Below are 23,420 nucleotides of genomic sequence, written 5' to 3'. Positions count from 1 at the left end.
AAACAAAACCAATAACACATGAAATCTTAAATGTATGTAAACATCATTTATGAACAAAAACATACACAGAAAGTCACTATACATTAAGAAGGACCTCAGAGAAGATGACAGATACTGTAAAACATTGCTAGCTAAACTCATTTCCAGTATGTGAGGGTATAATATTCCTGCTGAATACATAAGTAATCCAAGATGTACACACTGATGTGACAACAAGAATGACAAAAACAATGAATAGATGTGCAGTGCTCTAAAAATATGGTCAACATTTACACCAGTGAGCCAAAACATTGTTACTCATCGGATAACCCAATTATTTACCAATGGTGCTTTCCACTTCATGATACCTACTAGGGCTGGGAGGTTAAGAGAATGAATTTGAATAGTCAAATTACTGTTTTAATGCAATCCTCGAAATGGGATAATTGAGATTTTGTACATTTTTACATTTTATAGAAGCTGCCAGAAACCTTTGCTTCGGTCAGAAACCTGTAAAAAACGTTTCATATTTTACACTTTTTCTTAACTGAAATATAAGAAGGTTATGCTTGCACCATATAAAAGTTTAATATAAAAGCTGCATGTAAGGGGTCTGACTACTATTCATAAAAAAAAAAAAAATTAAATGTAAAAACATAACGTTATGTAAGAACTGAAAATTGTAAATGGTAATTGAGCATCGCTCAAATATTTGAAGAATATTAATATTTATTTTAACAATATCACCCAGCCCTAGTACCTACCCAAGTCAACTATTTGCTCTCTGGTACTTGGTACATTCCCACAAACAATTACTGATTTGAGAATAAAATCTAAATTGCCTGCAGTCTACACACAGTCAGCCATAGCTATGATGGAGTTTGTGATTCTTAGTCTGTGACTTTTCTCTCTGACCAGTCAAGGCTGTACAAGATTAACTTGTCACTTTTTAGTCCCTATTCTGCTCGTTTAGAACCATGAGCAAGCAGGTACCGAAAAACACAGCAGTGCATGTACTTGTTATGAATGGAACAAGTAACAAGTCACAGGAAGTACAATCTACAGTAGATATTCACCACCTATTACACATATGCTTATAAAGATGTTTTGGCTCATTGGTCATTATAATATGGGTGTGAGGCAAAAACGTATTTAGTCAGCTACCTGTGCAAGGTCTGTAATTGTCGTCATAGGTACACTTTATTTATGTCACTTTGTAAAATATGGTGGAAAATAAGTATTTGGTCAATAACAAAAGTTCCACTCAATATTTTGTAACATAACCTTTGTTGGCAATGACAGAGGTCAAACATTTCCTGTAAACCTTCACCAGGTTTGCAAACAGCTGAAGCTGGTATTTTGGCCCATTCTTCCATGTAGATGTCCTCTAGAGCAATGATGGTTTGGGGCTGTTGCTGGGCAACAGACTTTCAACTCAATCCACAATTTTTTTTATGGGGTTGAGTTCTGAAGACTGGCTAGGCCACTCCAGGAGCCACTACTTCGTTGACCTAGCCGTGTGTTTGGGATCATCGTCATGCCGGATTACCCAGCCATGTTCCATTTTCAATGCTCTCACTGATGGTAGGAGTATTTGGCTTAACATCTCACGATACATGGCCCTGTTCATTCTTCCCTTAACACAGATCAGTTGTCCTGTCCCCTTTGCCGAAAAACTGCCCCAAAGCATGATGTTTCCACCCCCATGCTTCACAGTAGATATGGTGTTCTTGGGATGAAACTCAGCATTCTTCTTCCTCCAAACATGTCAAGTTAAGTTTTTACTTCCATCTGACCACATTGTATTGTATTTTCCCAATCTTCTTCTGGATCATGCATATGCTCTCTGGTGAACTTTAGACGGGCCTGGACATGTACTGGCTTCAGCAGGGGGACACGTCTGGCACTGCAGACATCCTTTTGTGTAGTTCTGGAATTTTTGCTCACTGTTCTCATGATCATTTAAACCCCACGGCATGAGATAGAAGGAGACTATTAATGGTCTAGTATGTCTTCCATTTTTCTTTTAAAGTTGGCCACTGTTGAGTTTAGAGTCTGACAGTTTGAGATAATGAGGTCAAACAGGCCATTAATACAGGTAACAAGTGGAGGACAGATAAGCTTCTTTAAAAAGAAGTTACAGGTCTGTGACAGCCAGAAATCTTGCTTGTTTGTGCACCAAATACTTATTTTCAACCATAAATTACAAATACATTCTTTAAAAATCCTACAGTGTAATTTCCTGGATTTTTATTTCTGCTATTGTCTCTCATTGTTATAGTGTCCCTATTTTGAAAACTACAGACCTCTCATCTTTCTAAGTAGGAGAACTTGCACAATCAGTGGCTGACTAAACTAACTTTTTTTGCCCCACTGTATGCGTTTATATATATATATATATATATATATATATATATATATATAGTCAGACACAAAACCAGAGTGTTAATGTACAATAAGTACATTGTACATTTAGATGGCACCTTAATAGAAACTGTACTAAACTTCAGTCCAAGTTGCTGTGCGTTATATAGCTTTTAAAGGTGCAAGGGTTTAAGAAGACAAGAAATGCTCAAAACTGGGAAACAGCTTTATAAAAAGGTCTAAATATAGAAGTTTGTGGGTTCGATGCTCTTTATACTTTAGGTGCTTTAATACTATAATTCGTTTATACAATCGTCCAGCAGAATAAAGAAATGTAAGGTCTATTCAGTACATGGCTAAAACACACAAACTTTGTCCAAGGCTATTAAGGTCTGTTCAGATCAAAATATTTGGGCAACAAAATATATAACAATAATAATATTAATGTTAAGTAATGAGTTAATAGTTTTATTATTAGGGCCTTGTTTGAAAAAGCAACTTCATCTTTTTCATATGTTTATTCTCCCACCAGATTTCAGCATGGTCACATTTTAATACCTGAGTTTTTCCTTTTTTCATTTTTTTCAGAGAAAGTTTTATGTGATAATTTATTAAAAAAAAAGAAAAAAAAAGAAAAGGAGAAACGTATAATCCTTTACAGCTTTGAGGCCTGGATACACCAATCCATAAATGTTTCACCCAAAATTTTAAGTAAATGTTTTAGGTAAATGTATTAGAAGAAATTGCCTCAGCTAAACATTTTTTTTAGGTGACGCTGAGTTGTATATGCTGCTGCATGTGAAACTGTTCTTCTATGCCCCATTCTTTGCAATAGCCAATAACAGAAAACAGACAGAAAACAAGTGATGTCAAACTCTATTTACGATTTACCGCCTGCCACACCTTGGCTTGCGACCGCCCACTGCAGAGCCATGAAGGGAGCGTCACAGTGTGCTCAGCCAATCAGAGACGAGACTTTTTTTTTTTGCATGTCATGAATATGCATAAGCAAAAAACAAAATTCTGCATTCTTCCCACTCCTCCACTGAACTAAATTTTAGTTACCATCAAATGTAAACAAAGACAGTTGGCATAATTTTAAATAAGAAATATTTTATTCTAGAGAAATTTACAGTTAGAAGTCAGAAGTGACACGTTATTTTTGTGTGGCACATTGATCAGTTTTTTTTTTTTTTACTTTAAGGAAACTCAAGGAATAGGCAAAAAAAACAGCTCTGACATAGATTGTTATTTGGTATGAAAGTTTGGTTTACACAAAATTAGATCATGTATCGTCTGAACTTCTGAACTACATCCAGGTCTGAAAGCAGAGGAAAGTTTAAACACACCAAAGAAGTGGCTGTGGCCCTTTTTACAGTGAACACAAACATATCGTCGCTGTCTCCATTTTTGTCGATTTTTAGTTTACTACATTATTTGAACAGACAAACTGCCCCTTATACCGTGCCAATACTTCTTGATGAACAGGCCAATAGAAATACTTCAAAATGACCTGAAATAAACTCTTTTTATATTGAATTCCATAGAAAGTTTACAAAGTTTTTTTTCTGTCTCCTGTAAAGTTGCTGTTTTGGAGATACTTGTTTTTCATTGGACAGCGGCAATATGAGCCCAGCTGCAGCCACTGGAACTCTCTCCTGTGATGCTGAAGAAGATGAAACCCAAACTTCTCGTGAAGCATTGCTCTTTTGTGCATGTGCATCAGTTTAGGAGCATGAACTGTTTGGACAAATATAGAGTGCATTAAAAAAGAGCCTAAAATATACATCAGACATGGTGAGAAAATTATATTTAAACTACTTTTACCGTAGATTAAACATAGATTAAACTACCTCATAGAAAGCTTTTAGATTAAATATTTAGATGAGGCTTAAGTCAAGTTCAAAATCGGAAAAATGGTGGAATTGCCCTTTAAAGTACAAGAATGGACTGATATCTAGAGTATTAAAAGGTATGCAGTACACTGGACTAACCTATTGGATTATGGTGTATCCAGGCCTTTCAGTATATATTGTTACAGGCTTATATCGTTGCTGTCCAATGGAAAAACAAGTTTCTCTATTTTTGTAAATTTTTAGTTTACTTTAAAAATGACTTAAATAAACTCTTATTACATTGCCTCCCATTGAAAGTTTAGAATTTTCTCTCTCTCCTGTAAATTAGTTGTTTTAAATATACTTGTTTTTAATTGGACAGCAGCTAATGGAACATGATACTAAAAAACTGCTTGTTTCACTGATAAATTTGGACGCAAGACGAGTCCTTTCAGGGGGAAAAAAATAGTTTTCTTTCTAGTGCCTTGACTATTCAAGACATTCACTCCCCACAGATAAAGAATAGCATTAAGGTCACCATACTAAACTCTATACAGCAGACACACGACTGCAACTCCAGAGCCCACTGACACACTACTCCCCTACACACCAGTGTCAGTGGCGCAGTCATACTGTAGGTCAGTCCTTGCTGTACGTAACCGCATAAGCGACGCCAAGAGACATCGGACGTCCTACCGGAAGAGCCGGTACATGCGAGGCAGACGACCATCTTTGCTGGAGAGTGCGGCCTGGATGTGCTCGTAAGAGGGCAGCTCGGTCAGGTCTCCCAGTGCAGCTACAGCTGGCTTACTACGCAGCATCTTGGTGGTTACTCTTTTGATGTCGCTGGCTGTTACGTTACCTGAAAAAAAAAAAAAAGAAATAATTAAGAGACCACTTTCTAAATCAGTTTCTCTGATTTTGATATTCATAGGTATATGTTTGAGTAAAATGAACATTTTTGTTTTATTCTATAAACTACAAACAAAATGTCTCCTTAATTCCAAATAAACATGTTGTCATTTATAGCATTTATTTGCAGAAAATGAGAAATGGCTAAAATATCAAAAAAAAAAAAAAGATGCAGAGCTTTCAGACCTCAAACAATGCAAAGAAAACAAGTTTATATTCATAACGTTTTAAGAGTTCAGAAATCAATATTTGGTGGAATAACCCTGTTTTTTAATCACAGTTTTCATGCATCTTTGCTTGTTCTCCTACACCAGTCTTACACACTGCTTTTGGATAAATTAATGCCACTCCTTGTGGAAAAATTCAAGAAGTTTAGCTTGGTTTGATGGCTTGTGATCATCCATCTTCCTCCTGATTTTATTTCAGAGGTTTTCAATTTGGTAAATTTGGTAAAATCAAAGAAATTCATAATTTTTAGTGGTCTCTTGTTTTTTTCCCAGAGCTATATACACTGCTCAAAAAAATAAAGGGAACACTCAAATAACACATCCTAGATCTGAATGAATGAAATATTCTCATTGAATACTTTGTTCTGTACAAAGTTGAATGTGCTGACAAGAAAATCACACAAAAATCATCAATGGAAATAAAATTTATTAACCAATGGAGGCCTGGATTTGGAGCCACACACAAATTTAAGTGAAAAAACACACTACAGGCTGATCCAACTTTAATGTAATGTCCTTAAAACAAGTCAAAATGAGGCTCAGTATTGTGTGTGGCCTACACGTGCCTGTATGACCTCCCTACAACGCCTGGGCATGCTCCTGATGAGGTGGTGGATGGTCTCCTGAGGGATCTCCTCCCAGACCTGGACTAAAGCATCCGCCAACTTCTGGACAGTCTGTGGTGCAACGTGACGTTGGTGGATGGAGCGAGACATGATGTCCCAGATGTGCTCAATCGGATTCAGGTCTGGGGAACGGGCGGGCCAGTCCATAGCTTCAATGCCTTCATCTTGTAGGAACTGCTGACACACTCCAGCCACATGAGGTCTAGCATTGTCCTGCATTAGGAGGAACCCAGGGCCAACCGCACCAGCATATGGTCTCACAAGGGGTCTGAGGATCTCATCTCGGTACCTAATGGCAGTCAGGCTACCTCTGGTGAGCACATGGAGGGCTGTGCGGCCCTCCAAAGAAATGCCACCCCACACCATTACTGACCCACTGCCAAACCGGTCATGCTGAAGGATGTTGCAGGCAGCAGACCGCTCTCCACGGCGTCTCCAGACTCTGTCACGTCTGTCATGTGCTCAGTGTGAACCTGCTTTCATCTGTGAAGAGCACAAGACGCCAGTGGCGAATTTGCCAATCCTGGTGTTCTCTGGCAAATGCCAAGCGTCCTGCACGGTGTTGGGCTGTGAGCACAACCCCCATCTGTGGACGTCGGGCCCTCATACCATCCTCATGGAGTCGGTTTCTAACCATTTGTGCAGACACATGCACATTTGTGGCCTGCTGGAGGTCATTTTGCAGGGCTCTGGCAGTGCTCCTCCTGTTCCTTCTTGCACAAAGGCGGAGGTAGCGGTCCTGCTGCTCGGTTGTTGCCCTCCTACGGCCTCCTCCACGTCTCCTGGTGTACTGGCCTGTCTCCTGGTAGCGCCTCCAGCCTCTGGACACTACGCTGATAGACACAGCAAACCTTCTTGCCACAGCTCGCATTGCTGTGCCATCCTGGATGAGCTGCACTACCTGAGCCACTTGTGTGGGTTGTAGAGTCCGTCTCATGCTACCACGAGTGTGAAAGAACCACCAACATTCAAAACTGACCAAAACATCAGCCAGACAGCATAGGTTCTGAGACGTGGTCTGTGGTCCCCACCTGCAAAACCACTCCTTTATTGAGTGTGTCTTGCTAATTGCCAATAATTTCCACCTGTTGTCTATTCCATTTGCACAACAGCAGGTGAAATTGATTGTCAATCAGTGTTGCTTCCTAAGTGGACAGTTTAATTTCACAGAAGTTTGATTTACTTGGAGTTATATTGTGTTATTTGAGTGTTCCCTTTATTTTTTTGAGCAGTGTATTTGTAACACACCAGCATTTCCATTTATGCGTATAAATCTCAATATTCCCTGTCCACATAACAACATTGGCTGCATCCAGGAGGAGAACTACTTCTTCCCCTCTTTTCCTACTGCTCCACTCTTTTAGCCCGGAAAAAGGTGGAAGAGTCGAGGAATGGAGAGAAGGTGCTCTAGTACTTGGGGAAATGCGATAACTGATCCCTTTTATGTACTTACTGATAAGTTGACAGAGCTCATGGGGCAGCTTTCTTTTGCCTGTGGCCAGAACCTGCCGACCCACGTCCTCAAAGATAACAGGCCTGGACTCCAAGTTCATCATCAGCATGGACTTCAGCTGAGTCTTCGCTCTTTCCAGTTCCATCTAAACAAAAAACAGGGATTTTCATGAAACAAACTGTTTTATGTAAAAAAAAAAAACAAAAAAAAACAGGGATTTAATGAAGACTTATAAAAACAGAAATATTAACAGTACCTCTCCTGCTGTCCCAGCCATCTGGATAAACTCTCTTGTGATTATCTCAACCATTTCCCGCACCTAAAAACACACACACAGATATTTAATAACAAGATATTCTGTAATATTTAACAGTTTTGTTTTTTTTAAACCAATATCTTACTTTGAATTATTTTAAAAACTGATGTAAGAAATACCCTGATAAAACAATATAACAAAAAAAAATCAACTAAAGAAAAACTGTCAGAATCTCTGTTAGACTGTATCATTGAGTTTTTATACAAATAATCTTCTCAAGAAAGTGGAATACAGGTGAATAAGGACTGGTGTTATTGTGGACACTACAATCTGCATGGCTATGGTTTCACAAGCTCCCACTACCATAATAATAGGCTAAAAAAAGATGCATTTTTCTGGCACATATTGCACATGCTGTACAGACACACAAAAACATAAATCAAATAAATCAGATGCTTATCTCCGAGCTTACCTGTCGTGGGTCTGCACTGGCATGAATGCAGAGTAGGCCACTATCCTCATAGCTGTGATGGTATGAAGTAGCATTGTACATCCAGTGATGTCTGTAAAACACACAACATTCATTTGATCAATTATGCTTACTGGATTTTTATTGACAACAATATTTCAGATCATACTATAGTTTTATTTACAGTATTCTGAAGAGGACATCAGATATTGGAATGTCCATAATACCATTAGCCATCAAATTTACAGATGCATTTCAGAAATTTTGAATTTCGTTGAAAAATGACTTTATTTTAGTAAACCACTTCAAAATATGAACCTCATATATTATACAGATGTATTACACAAAGAGTGATCTATTTAAGCGTTTATTTTTTTTTTATTGTTGATGATTATGGCTTACAGCCAAGAAAAAAACAAAAATCAGTGTCTCAGAAAATTATTTTACTTGGTATTTAACTTCCCCCCCCAGGAAAACACTGCTCTTACTTTATACTTGATAGAACACAGTGGACCAACACCAGCAGATGACATGTCTCTCCAAACCATCACTGATTGTGAAAACTTTACACTAGACCTCAAGCAGCTTGAACTGTGTGTCTCTCCACTCCTCCTCCAGACTCTGCTCCCTTGATTTCCAAATGAAATGTAAAATTTACTGATGATCAGTGATGGTTTGGAGAGTCATGTCATCTGCTGCTGGTGTTGATCCACTGTGTTATATTATCAAGTCCAAAATCAGTGCAGTGTTTTCCCAGAAAATCTTACAGCCCTTCATGCTTCCCTCTGCTGACAACTTTTTTGGACATGCAGATTTCATTTTCCAGCAGGAATTGTGTCCGATGGCCACATGATTTGTGTAAGATAATTCCTAAACACTATTAAATACTGTTCCCTTTTTTTAAAAAGGTGCTTCAAAAGGATACATTTTAATCTAATATAATGAGATTAAATTTTAGAGGTATAAACCAAACCAAGCATTTACATTAAAGAAAGAGTTAATGGTTCATATCAAATACTATTCTGTTTAGTGGTTTTGGCCAGCATGGGACCTATATTGATACTGAGCACACCTTCCCCTACTTATCATTTCATTATGATGGGTAAAAGAGCTGTACCTATTGAGAACGTTCAGATAGAGCCTCGTGAACATGCCTTTTCCTGGACCACCTGCTGAGAAGGACCCTCCTCCTCCCATCATCATGTTAAGGACAGCAAAAGGAATGAAGTCATCCTCCTACACCATGTTTAACAGAAATTGCAAAGATATTATATTAGCCTGGACCAACATACCATCTAAAAGGTTTTTCAAGTATTTGCATTGAACACTCACCAGGAAGGAGCAGCTCTCTAAACCAATCATGATGTGAGTGAGCTCAGGGATGGGTGTGGGTCCTAAGCTTACATCAGACATATCCTTCTCCATCTGCAGAAACATATCACCCAAATTCACTGTTAAATACAAATACACTACAATTCCCCCAATACAGCTTATCAGCATACTGATAAGACAACTTAGGCGACTCTTAGTCTCAGTGTCCATTAACTCACTTTTATAATGCCTCCAGTGTACTGGGCCACAGACCGGTCCACTTTGTCAGGTGTGCCCACACCCCACACTGGCTTGACATTTAAAAGGTATTTCCTGGCACACTCCACCAGCTGCTCGTGCTCGATGCCGACTCCAGCCAGCACCATACGCTCTGGGCAGTAGTAGCTCCTTAAGTATGTGTGAAGCAGCTTCCGGTCAATCTTGTCCACATTCTGCACCGGGCAGAAACGAGGCAGGCCTACTGTGTTCCCTCTATATGCTGCCTAGAATGGAGAACAGGTTAAAAAAAAATTAGATGGTGTACTGTGCAAGTCATAATGTTTTTATCGTAAATCTAAACAAAGCTTTACAGATTTATAAAAGAACAGTATATACATTCCTTTTTATGTAGAAATCTGAAATCTAGCGCTGAAATCTGCACACAGACATTGTGGATGTATGACTTATATAGAGAACAAGGAGGTGTTTGAGTTTTAGCCCGAAAATATGCAAGCAATGTGTTTACAATATTGTCATAAAGCTCTTCTCTCCCAGTAAACACAGCCACACTGAAAACAGTCCTCTCCACCAGGAAGAGTGTTCTTGCTTCTTCGATCATATTGATGAAAGGCCAAAACAGGCTTTAATATCTAAAACAAATTGCCAATAAGACTATTTGTTGCAACATCTAGACTGCTGACTGGCTGCCAGAATTCCTTTAATCCCCACACTAAGCCAAAAAAGTGGCCTGTATTCAAACATAAACATCTGTAAAGTTTTACACGTTCGATAGGTTTTGGGTACGGTTGGTGGAAACAATAACATACGGTTACACCCCTAATTTCACACAAACCGATGAGATGTTTTCAAAATCCTGGTGGGCTATATTTAGACCAAATGCCATTTCAAATTTGTACAGGGCCAATGGAAATGGAACTGGGCCTTATGACCAACAAAACAACCCAAACATAAAAAGAATCTGCAGACAAAGCTGACTTACAGCATGAATCATTTCAGTCAACAGAGGCTCAGGATCAGGTCTCATATTCAGATCCTCCAACTCAAATCTCACAGTCATGCGGGTCATTTCAAGCTCTTCGTCTGTTAAAAAGCATAAAGAAACACAACACAATTAAAAAACTGCTTACAGAATATGACTGCTTTCATACATCCCTTTTTGGTCTGGACTTTCAAAATAGCAGTTGTAGAAGGAGCCAATAACCACTCTCTTGATCACAGGACCTAAATCTGTTGACCAAGAGAGGTGGTCTCTGTCCAGATCTACTGAACTATTGTCCGATTTATTTACAATGGGAAAAAACTCTTCCAGATCATGCAGGCTTTTAAACCAATTACAGAAAAATGAGGCAGGATATGATCAACAACAAGTTTAACAATAGAAGAAGGAAAAGACCCAGTGTTGTATCTAAATCTGACTCCTGTTTATGGCCATTTGTGTCACACAGCAGTATGGGTACAACAGGTGATTCCTGTGTCTACAGGAAATTAACTGTAAATTAAACCTTATTTTATACGCCGAAATAAATGAAGTTCTAAGGTAAAAGGGAGTTGGATTCAGTACAACACATAAACCTTGGTTCGGACTCTGGTCCAGACTTTCAGGTGTGAAAACTCTCTTACAGTAACTGTACAAGTCTGTACAAACTCACCTAACAAACGTGGCTGCAGAACTGCATCTGACAGCAGGCTAACTACAGTATCCAGACCCTTAACTTCAGCAGAGACTGCGTACATTGTTGTGTCCCTAAAATCAAAAGCAAAAAATACAGAGGTACAGAAATATCTAAATCTGTGGGACAATACGTTGCATAAATCATAAGGGAAATCTAAACTCAATACAATTCACATAAGCAGATCAAACCTGGATGTCTGGCAGTCGCATATCCCTCCGTGTTTTTCCAAAGACAGGAGAATTTCATCTTTACTTCCATACTGGGATGTAGACTGCAAACAAAATGCAAGGCATTATTAACATTTACTGAGCACAGGGTATTTTCATCTTTTCATTTCCAATTTTTAGGGAAGAATGGGGGTCAAATTGTGACTTACAGAAAAAGCAAGCTTCTCTAAAAAGTGTGCAATCCCACTTGGATACTTGGCTTCATGGCGTGAACCAGAATTGACCAGAACTGAAAACAGATAAAGAGCAAAATTTCAGGTCCAGCTTTCCTCTGCTCGTATGTATGACTAGCATACAGTATTCAGTACTCACTTCCAACCGTGCAGAACTGGCCAAATTTGTTTTGGGATGTTACTCGAAGGCCATTCTCTAAAGTGGTGATTCTAGTCTCGTGTTTCTCCTGGCCGTCCACTGAAGCAAACACAGGTTTGGGAATGCCGGGTAGGGGTGAGGACAGAGAGACATTGGGGTATCCACTGCTACTGCTGTACTGCCTACAAGCAGCAGCACCAAACCTACAACAGAGAGGCAGTCCAGTTACAATGTACAACAAGCACATAAGAAATTTACTTAGCACCATTTACATTGCTTAATCAAGATTACATAATAATACATAAGTGTAAAGTACAGTGACAAAATCACTGAATATAAAAATCCAGAAAATCAAATTCTTTTCTTGTTTTGTTTTAGCTTAAACATAGCAGCAGTGAACTACTTTCACATTCATGTGTATGTATCTATGTATGTACACATGGCACAGACAGTAAAAAACAATGTTGGGTCGGTTATTTCCTTGTTGCAATAATGCTTCTTGTCAATAAACCTTAAAATACTGGCCTTTTCTTTGAAATTGTGCCACAGTTATAAGGAACATGCATTTGTAGGATGAGCAGCAGACCTAAGTATATGGGTTGCATCCATAAAAAATTGCAGAATTCTCTCTGCCAACACCAAACGGGCAGCCCCCGTTATGTGGAACTTGGCCTTCAGTGTGGAGATACTGATTCCAGGGCTCACTCCAAATAATGACGCAAGTTGGTTTTGCAGAACACCAGCTTGAAGTTGTCCTATTGCATGGGCCCTAACGTGGCTTGAACATTCTTGGAGCAGGCACCTACTGACCACTGTAGCAGGTCCATGCTTACAGGCATTGCCAGAAGGGTACCAGAGGTTTAAAAACAAGTCAAAAGGAATAGCTAAAGAAGCTGTTCCATACAAATGTAACGGTAAAATATTTACTGCCAAGAAGCACTGTTACAACAAAAAAACAAAAAATACCAAACTCACATTTCCTTACTTTTTATGCTGTAGGCAGGTACACACTTTATTGAACCCAAAGAAAAAAATTAATCAATTTAGGTGAAATAAAACTGGCTTTTTGGGTTAAAACGTTTTACTCTAAGAAAACATAACCTTAAGAAACAAATTGTTATTTCAGTTTACCAATCTTTCCTCTCAATGAAATAAATTGTTTCCTCAATTTAATAAGTCATGTTTTCAAGTTAACAGTACGTTCCCTCAATTTAACAATTAATTCTCTTAATTTCATATATTATATACTTAGTCCCCTTAATTCTTTATCTTGTTTAATAATGTACTTTCTAAATTAAATAGAGCAAACCTTAAATTTAATAACTTTTCAATTCAAATTAAGAAATGCTTCTCTTAAATTAACAAACTCTTCCCTCAGTTCTTTATTTTGTTTAGAAACTGTTCCCTAAATTTAATAAACTCAATTTTATAGTAGTAGTTTTATAATATGCTTTCTCAATTAATAAGTACTGCAATCTCTAAATTTAATAACTTGCCACTTCAGTTTAATAAATTGTTCCCTCAGTTGACTTTAGCCAAACTGAGAGAAGGATTTAATAAACCAAGGTAACGTTTGCTATCTAAGCTAAATATTTTTTCTACCTTGACATTTCAGGGTCTGTTTATGTAATACGAGCAGTAAGAATTTAGATAATAGGCATATTATTTATATCCTAAGCAGGTTTTACATCCACGCTGGATGTTTATTAAAAATAATCTTAGATAAAACAACAACAGAAAAGTAATTAATTAGGAAACTATTTTTAGACAACCTGTTTTCATCACTTTTCCCCCTTTAATTAATGTGTTCGGTTTCAGAGTCTCAGAGCTGCTTATTATGTTTATCTTTAGCTAGGTTAAATACGGTTAAACGGGTTAAATTTAACGGCTGTGTTGAGCTCTGGGGGACGGAGCTGAGCGCTGAGCCGCTGCGCTGTGCTGCGCTCTGTGTGTGTATATGTATTTAGTAAAGGGTGAGATATGAAAACGCGGTTACCTCTGGACGCGGCTCCAGCACCTCAAGCTTGACATGTGAGCCGCCATGTCGGACTGACTGTGACCGTGAACACCACCGGAAGTGATTCGTGAACACTTCCTCTGTTGCATAGAAACGGAGACGCCTATTGTTGACACGCAATTTGCTTTAACTTACATGCTGTGAGACTATCATCGATGAAAATATTAACAGAAATATTCATAAAAACATTAAAAAACATCAATAAAACACCTTCTTATTTACTTCATATACACTCACTGTACATCCACCAGACTTTTTCCCTACTTATCACCTCCTTATATAAATATATATAAATATCTGTACATTCATAGTTTATATATTAATACATGTACATTTAAAAGGTACAAAAGTGCACTGTGCCATCTAGCGACATTAAATGAGCTTTAAAACAGCAACATTAGTACCTACAGTACCAGCCTAAAGGTTGGACACGCCCTCTGATTCAAAGTTTTTACTAATGTTAAATATTGTAGATTAATATAAAAGACAAGAAAAACATTAAGGCGCAAATGATAAATTACGTAGTTAAGGAAAAAACTAGTTGTCCCTCACAATCTCCTGACCTGATCAACTGAGATAATTATCTGGAATGTGTTAGAGCACAGAGGTAATAATAATAATAATAATAATAATAATAATAATAATAATAATAATAATAATAATCGTCATAAAGTATTTAAAAAAAACCTGAACACAATCACATCATGCACCAGGCTTTCTCCCCCTACTTATCCACTGCCTATATATGAATAGTAGTATAAATATCTGTAAATTCATATTATATATATTAATACCTGTACATGTAATTTACATTAAGTAGAAACGTGTATGTATATTTCTATATTCTATATTTTATTATTGCATGGTGTGACAAAAAACGTTGATTTTGATTTTGTAGAGCAACCAGTACACACAACAGTTTTGATCACATTAACTGGACTTAAAATATAACAGGATTTGCATATATTTGAACAGTATGTGATTGCGTGAATTTTTAATGTATTAATAATTATTTACATATTGTTTTTATTTTGGCAACATAAATATGAAAATCAGTGCAGCTTTAGTTCTAAAGCTTTAGCTTTATCTACAATTTTAATTTGTGTAGGGCTGGCTTGTGCAGTTAGATCACGTTAATCACGTTTTATTTCTGTTTGGTTTTATTTTATATATCCAGTTAGAGACTACACGTGATGGCATCACAAATATCTAAATAGATAAATTGCGCCATCTAGCAACATTTAACGAGTTTTTAAACAGCAACATCAGATACATATCTTCTAATTTAATGTTTTCTTTATTTCTTGATTTAATTTATTTTCTACATGGTAGAATCATATTGAAGTAAAGAAAACAATTAACGAAAAAAGTGTTTGTCCTCCACAATCCCCTGAATCTAAACCTGATCAACTAAAATGGTGATTTGGGATGAGAGTGAAGGAAAAGCAGCAACTACTGTCCAGCACCTGCAGAAACTCCTTCAAGACTCATGAATGACACTGAGATTCTGCATGTGTTCCTATTTAACTTTAATATAGTATTCAATATTAAATTTAGAATGAAAAAATATATACTTTTTTGAGAAAAGGTGTTTCCAAATGTTTAATTAAATAATATAACCCAAATCAGAAAAGGTGGGACATGAGAGAAAACCCACAAAGTGTTTGATTGCAGACAGAATAAACCCAATATTTTTCATTTTTGTCTGATTAAATATGCTTTTACTAGAGCTGGTTTACACAGAGAGCCTACCCATTTCTTATTTCCCCTGTCATATCAGGAAATTATTGCTAACCGTTAGAGGTAAATGGAGCTAAATGGCTAAAAAAAAAAAAATACCAACTATCCAATTGGCTAGGATATTTCTTTAATTTTAAAAAGTAGAATGATGTATTTTGCTAAAAAAAAAAGCAACATTATTTTATACATTTCCATTTTTGTACAGTAAAAGAGTTTTATTATAACTGAAGTTTAAAACATTTAAAATGATGAACATTTATAAACTCAGATTTTTCACCATATGAACCCATTCATTTTGGACTCACTCGGGAGCGCCCTCTGGTGGAGGAGATTCTCGAGTGGGTATTCTCTCCTCTTTATGATACTCGACAGGCAGTGTCGATTCAACACCGCTAGATGGAGCGTCTCTGTTTATGGAAATTTATGGAAACGTTACATTAATGTACATTTAAGCACATTAAAGCATCTTTTACTAAACTATTTGTGCGAAACATTTTATTCCAAAAATCTGTAAATATTTGCTTCATGATGGTGAATATTATAATATTTTTGCATTGTATGTGGTTAAATATAAATTATTATAAATATATATTATTTACAGTGAATATATTATAATATACAGTTATTAGTATATATATCTGTAGGTATTTTATGCCTCTTTGCATTAATATGTATAATAATTGAGCTGGGCCTATGCTCAATTTTGTACTGTACCGCCCTTATTACTGTTTTGTATTACTTTTTTTCTAAATCTATCTTTTTACTTTCTATTCTTTTCCTTTCTTACATTCATTATGAACGTATATATAATATGTTATTATGTGCATATAATTATATAGTATTGCATAACAAGTATTGTAATATTTTTATAATTATAACTTGTAGTAATAATAATAATAATAATAATAATAATAATAAAAAGATGGTTGATGAAAAATAATCATGTAAATCTTAAATTAAGAAATGAGATGTAAAAACGTAAATAATTAAATGACGAATGAAACTAATTATAATACATTATTATTATTATTTAAAGTAATATTAGTTTTATGAATCAGTTTAATAATAATAAAAATAATAATTGTAGTTGTATGCAATATTATATAGTGTCCTAAAATAATAATAATAATAATAATAATAATAATAATAATAATAATAATAATAATAATTTTATTATTTATAAATTTAATTATTTATAATATTATGCCTATAATATGATGCCTTTGAAGTATGGTTCAGTGAACTAGAAATTAAAATGTTTATTTTATTTTTATGTAATTACACGCTTTACAATGCTTAACTGGTGTTGTTTAATATTCAGCAGTGTTTGTGAACCCTTCGATCTCATAGATTAGTGGGCGGAGCTTCTAATAACGGATGGGACTGACGTTGTATTTACTTGTGAAGTATCGAGCAAATACAGAACAGCCTCCTGAGGAGCTCTTGAAGGAAGCATGGAACCCAGCTTAGAACGTTGCACAGAAAACAGCATAGAACGCCTGCCTGGTGACGTCAGAGTGTCGCCTGGCAACTTCACAGTACCGCAACACTATGTAAAGACCTGGCCCAGCATTTTCAGCCCACTTCACTACACTTCACCTGGAATACTGTTGTTGACCAAATTCTGAAGGAGAAGAGTGAATCTGATAAGAAAGAAAAAACGCAGAAGCTTTAAAACATCCTAAAAGTTCAAGCTGAGATGGAGGAGAAGAAAAAGGACACACTGCAGGACTCTAAACAGCCGTTGACTGTTCAGGAGAAGCTTCTAAAGGAAGGTTTTAAGGATCTCCACGAGAGGACAAGAAAGATAGCAAAGCAGCAAGCGAAGATTGAGATGGAGAAGGAAAAAATTGAGATGGAGAAGGAAAAAATCGAGAAAGAGAAGAAGGCCATTCAGGAAGAAAAAGTGAAGCATGAATTAGTAGATAGTTTCAAAGAGAAACTGGCCGAAAGAGAGATCCGGAGGTTTAAAGAGAGACTGGAGAGAGATGCAACTGAGAAGATGAAGGCCATGGAAAAGGAGTGGAAGTCTATAGAGGAGCAGAAGCAAATGATAAAAGAGGAGAGGAAAGCCATAGCGAGAGAGAAACGAATGGCTGAGAAAGAGCTTAAGGAGCAGCAAAGGAAAGCTGAAAGAGAGAAAAGAAATGAGAGAATAAGGAGGGAGTCTGGAGAGGTTTTGAAGAAAGAAGACATTGCAGAAATAGTGAGAGAGGAGCTCAATCGGCACATGAAGACCAGGACAGAAGAAGAGACTCAGCCTGTTAAAAGGCAGGCCAGGAGCGAGGGCACTAAGAGGCTGAAGAGTCAGCTGTACTCTGCTTTCAGCAAGGCTAAAGCTAGCTGTGCAGAGAAGGCCTCACAGATCAGGGACAAAGCTAACGACAGCTCTTTACTGGAGAGACTGAGGAACCTCTGTTCGAGAATCTGGGATAGCTGTGAGATCTGTGAGGTCTGTTCCAGAATCAGCTCCTATTTCTCAGACCTTAAGATTAGCCTGGAATTGTGGTGGAAGTATGCATTCTGACTCGGCTTGATGTATATTGTGCCATTTTTTACAAATTACAAAGGAGAGAAAAAAATTGTTTAAAGTTTATATGTAGTCTGACCAGAGGAGGATGGGTCCCTCCTTCTGAGCCTTGGTTCCTCCCAAGAATTCTTCCTCCAGCAAATGAGGGAGTTTTTCCTTGCCACTGTTGCTCACTGGGGGTCTGATGTTTTAAAAAATAGTAAGAAGAACCATGATAACACTGAAAACTATAATCATTTTGGATGTTGTATTACACTAGTCAAAAACACACAAACAAATCTTAATTGCACAAATTCTATACCACACAAGTACATAAACAAAATAACACACTTATTAAGAACAAGTAGAGAAACTGAGTGAGACACTACTGCCATCTAAAACCTGACCTTAACGTACAGTACCAGTCAAACATTTGGATAAACCTTAAATTCAGTGTTTATTCATGTTTTTAAAATGTTCTGCATGCTGTGCTAGTGTTAAACCAGAATTTTTAGAATCTACTTTCAGTTAGCAGCTTTATATTCCCAAGAGTGGGACCATCAGTCAAGTTGTGAAGAGGTAGAAATGTTATACAGTGAATAGCTCTATTTAAGTCATGTTCTAATACATATTATGTCAAGAACAAGAGTCTTCAAGTTCAGTTGCAAAGACCACCAAAAACGTTATGATGAAACTGGCTCTCATCTGGACCACCCCAGGAAAGGTAGACCATGAGGATAAGTTCATCAGAAACCACAAGTTGACAGAACCCCAGATAAGAGCCACCTAAATGCTTTACAGATTATTTGGATGTGGATTATTTGGATTATTTGTTGTTCAACACTTTTAAGGTACTTACAGGATTTATTACATGTTCCTTCATAGTCTGGGTGACTTCAGTATTAATTTACAATGTAGGAAAAATACAAAAAATAACACTAAATAAAAAAAAAGTGTCCAAACTTTTGACTGGTACTGTATATTTGCTTTTCCATTTCAATAAGCATATTTCCCTTGGCCATAATGTTAGACACAAAAAGCTGAGCTCTGGTCACATACAAAGGAGAAAAGACTAACCTCAAGTGGTGCCCCCAGATTTTGTGTGCATCAGTAAACCAGAAGATTTAAGCAGAGTACATACTGTGTGGGATATGGAGAGCATAGTAAACAACTGCTATAAAACAATATGATGTTATACAGTTTTATAAACTTTTATGGAGAGAAAGTAAATGTCTCAGGCTGTTTGTTCATGCCTCATTTCACTTGTCCCACTTTTCTCTAAAGGGCCAGGTGTTACTAGAAAATACATGGGAGTTCCTGTTCATTTTATACATATAAAGCTATAAACCAAAGCCTTTTCAACACAATAAAGGCAACAAAAAAGGAGATTAAATTTACGGTAATGTTGTTTAATTATCGTGACTCATTAAACTCTGTTCATATGCTCATACTTCAGTATTCTTATAATTAACATCGGTTTTAGAGACCCTAAAACAGAGCGCTGTGGGATTCCACAAACCAGGCAAGACAAGGCAAGGCAAGCTTATGTATATAAACCTTTCATACAGAACGGTCATTCAAAGTGCTTTACAAATTAGAAAATACAAAGAGAGTCACCAACAGATGAGAATAACAATTAAAATATAAATAAAAATATTCTAAGAATAAAGCATGAATAAAAATTAAATTAAAAGAATACATTTAAAAGAAGGCTTGACAAATTAACATTACAACTAGAAAAAGACATTTCTAAAACATTTAAAATGAATAAACTTGGAATATAAGAAAGACATTTAAGACATGATACAGAATAATTACTAAACATTATAATTAAAAGAATATGTAAGTAATGAAAACTAAGAACAAAAAACAATACAAGAAATAAAGTACTAACACAGTGCAAAGCAAAACAATTTAACAGTGTGGAAACCTCAAGTAAACAGATATGTTAAATCAACTATGCTAAACCAAATGTTTAGCAAATAATTCAAATAATTTTCTGTGTTACAATAAAGCACATTAATATAAATGGGGTTTCAAAGATTAAATAAACACAGTTGGAGTTCCTGTTAATTATTTCATAACTGTGTAAAAGTGCTGTAAGAGGCCTTGGTGGAATTTTCCATTGGATTTTTCAGGTTAATTATTTCCAGGGTATTCATTTATGTTCTTAACTAACAATGTAAATAACACCATTGAGTAACAGCCAGTTGCTTTGTAAAAACTATAAATAGATTTTTTTAATCAAACTGGATCGCCCAACCAGAGCTTATACGGGTTTCTGAAGTGGTGGTGAGAGGTCAGAAATAGTACAGTGGGTTAGTGGGTGAAGCAACAAAGTCTACCCCATCTGGTCTTTATGCAACCCTGCTGCGTATAGAGGCTCGTAAAAGCAGACCATTTAGAGCACCTATGCTGACCCCTGTCAAATCAAAATGTTTTATTATTTATATAGCTCTTTTAATAACTAATGTTTTTATAAAGCAGTTTTACAGAAATCTAGTAGCAGGACAAAAAGATCAAACAGCACACAAAGCATAATCCCCAGACAACAATGGCAAAGAAACCCACACTATAAGGGGGGACCCATCCTCCTCTAAAAATAGATAATAATACTTAAATAAATAATTTAAAAATAATTTATAAGTAGTCACAGCCACATAGATCTAATAATTCAAGAGTGTTGACATAATTGTAATAGTGGTGTTAAAAAAAATAAGTAGTAACAATAGATAATGCAATTTTAACAGCAATAAAGCAAGTAGAATACTAATAGTTAGAGTCCATTTGAACTTATATTTGAATATAGTCGGTAGTGTAGGGCGGACAACTAATCAGACATGTGGCATGAACTGGATGGTAGGTAGCTGGTCTGAAAAAAGTGGACAGGGGATCCAGACTTCCACAAGCTTAAATTAGTTTCTGGTGGAACAACTTTCGGGAGAGGTTGAGCATCCATCAGTGTCATGCTGGACAGGTGGGCAGTCAATACCTCAGAGAAAGGTAAAGAAATTAAATTAATACTGATTGGACCTACGGAGAACAAACAACACAAAACATTATAAGAGTGTGGCTTATGACTTCAGCAGATCTGCCTATAAATAAAGCCTAACTAAAAAGAAAAAAGCCAGAAGGTAACAGACATAGGAGTACACTGAGACAATGGCATCAATTCAATTCAATTCAATTTTATTTATATAGCGCTTTTTACAACAAAGGTTGTCACAAAGCCGCTTTACAGGAAAAACAGGTCCACGCCTCTTATGAGCAGCACCACAGAGATGCCAATTTTATGGTGACACAGTGGCAAGGAAAAACTCCCTTTTTTGCTCTACAAACCTGAGTAATCGTGTGCAATCTGGGGTTGGGGGGACTGGACTGGACCTTGAGAGTAAAATTGATAGTAACACTAACAATTGATTTAACACTGGCATATGTACTATGTTAAAACAATAAAAGAACATTATCTAGTCTGATTAGGGCAATTGTATATTTGCTTTTTGACAGAAGTGGCTAGATATGTTTGGAATGTATGTACAGAATAGTTTTAAATTTAATCTGCAGGCTATGGCTATTCTTAATGCCAATCTGGAAAAGTTGTACGTGACTAACACCAATAACATCTGGAGAACTGCAATCATAAAGAAACAAAAGGTGATTGGAAACAGCAATAAAATCACACAATGCTTGACATGATTACTCAGTGTCATGTGTCTACTGAGAGTAGTTTCAAAATCAGTCAAATTGAAAACATTAAGGCTAAATGACTAAATCCAAGAATTGACTGGATTTAATATGTCTGGGACTAAATAAAAATAAATGGAATTGTCCTCCATATAATGAGTTGAAATACATCAATTAAATGAATAATATGATTAAATAGCTGCCTGAATGCTCAATTCCTGTTAAGGTGTTTTTGTTTAATGACAAAAACACACATTTTTGAGATTTATACTTTTCTTAAAGGGTTTGAAACCTTTGCACTGACTTTGTAACTTGTAACTATAAATTGAGTTTTATACAGTAAATAGGTATAATTCATCAAAACATAAATATGATTATCTTTAAATAGGAGAACTACAGTTAAAACAGACTGTAAGGAACAAAAATATCTGATTATTTTTGCAATTCACCCCCTGCATTGAAACTGGTTTAGGTATCAGGTGCCTGTTTCATCAAGTGCCTTAGTGGTAATTGATCAAGGCAGTACTGATCACTATATTAATTATGAAAATGTTTAATTCTTTTCAGTATCGTATAACTAGTATTTTTTTATTGGCTGTGAAGTTTTTTGTTTAAGATCATTCAAATGACACGTAAAATTTCATATTCTTGCATATGAAAATGTTGCTTTCTGGGGTTTTATGTTCTGCAGATTCTGGACAAAACTCATAGCATCTGATAGCAAAAACATATGTTAGTTCTAAGGTTTATTTTAATATTAAAATGTACCAAAAGTAGAAATTTACTATGTGATAAAAAAAACATGAGAAATGATATTAATAAGTGTAGTCAAACAGTGCCTTTTTACTCCATTAGCTTTGATTTTATTTTGTAATAATCCATATTAAAACTGAGCTTTTAAAAAATCTGTTTTTATTTGCTTGGCATTTTTGGGTATAGTTACAGTGTTTCTGAGCATTTAACTGCTAATAATTTAGCAATGCTTTGTCATTAGAGGAAAAACTAATATAGAATATATTTTTTTACAGAATTACCCTTCACTGCCCCACAACATTTCTCAGACTATCATGGAGGATTTCTAAGTTGTGCAATACATTATCAGTTTTTATGATACTTCCGAAATGGACACACATTTTTATGATACTTACGTCATGATCACATGTTTAACTTAACTTTAACTATACTGGCCCTACTCTATTGCTTCATGTTCGGAAAGGTTTGTGCAATGAAATATTAATGTGAAACATTTCCAGAATAAGTTAATGATTCTGGAATTCTGTAATACCCTATGTAGGGTTCTCTTTTTGAACGCATTTTAAATGAAAAACATTCTTTCCTGCATTTTGTCAAGTTGTGCTGCCCTATGAAACCGTGCTACTCTTTTATGTAAAATAAAAAAAGAAGCACATTATTATAACATGTTCCCAGTCGAAGTCTATATACTATTTTTAGTATTTAGCCTAAATCATAGACTGTATATAGCTGGACAGAGCATCGTCTCTCAAAAGTGAAGCCACCACAGGTCGGGCGCCCCCTGCTGTTCGGCTGCAGAAAGCTGTGTAACTCCACCCATCCCCATAGGTTTC

The 23,420-nt window shown here is 36.2% G+C and overlaps 1 protein-coding gene across 1 annotated transcript; it reads right to left on the bottom strand.

Moving 5' to 3' along the window:
• Nucleotides 1-26: 26 nt before the first annotated feature.
• Nucleotides 27-13,986, bottom strand: pmpca (peptidase, mitochondrial processing subunit alpha). Its single transcript, XM_007253858.4, has 13 exons — nucleotides 13,881-13,986; nucleotides 11,885-12,087; nucleotides 11,722-11,801; nucleotides 11,534-11,616; nucleotides 11,322-11,416; nucleotides 10,652-10,752; nucleotides 9,672-9,935; nucleotides 9,454-9,546; nucleotides 9,239-9,357; nucleotides 8,125-8,215; nucleotides 7,653-7,715; nucleotides 7,397-7,541; nucleotides 27-5,040 (listed from the first exon to the last, which is right to left on the bottom strand). Exons 1-13 carry the CDS (start codon nucleotides 13,925-13,927, stop codon nucleotides 4,871-4,873), a joined length of 1,554 nt encoding a protein of 517 aa, XP_007253920.2. The 5' UTR covers nucleotides 13,928-13,986; the 3' UTR covers nucleotides 27-4,870.
• Between the last annotated feature and the right edge of the window lie 9,434 nt (nucleotides 13,987-23,420).

Source organism: Astyanax mexicanus, chromosome 22 (genome assembly GCF_023375975.1).
Source record: "Astyanax mexicanus isolate ESR-SI-001 chromosome 22, AstMex3_surface, whole genome shotgun sequence".
In the NCBI taxonomy this organism is placed as follows: Eukaryota; Metazoa; Chordata; class Actinopteri; order Characiformes; family Acestrorhamphidae; genus Astyanax; species Astyanax mexicanus.
This window is presented reverse-complemented; position numbering and strand designations above follow the sequence as displayed.

Bases quoted from the DNA above. Each gene is read 5' to 3' on its own strand.
- pmpca (XM_007253858.4), bottom strand. From the start codon at position 13,927: ATGGCGGCTCACATGTCAAGCTTGAGGTGCTGGAGCCGCGTCCAGAG. The intron at 9,936-10,651 runs GTAAGTCAGCTT...TCTCCATTCTAG, and splicing joins TGACTGAAATGATTCATGCT to GCAGCATATAGAGGGAACAC. The intron at 7,542-7,652 runs GTACTGTTAATA...TTTTTTGTTTAG, and splicing joins TGGCTGGGACAGCAGGAGAG to ATGGAACTGGAAAGAGCGAA.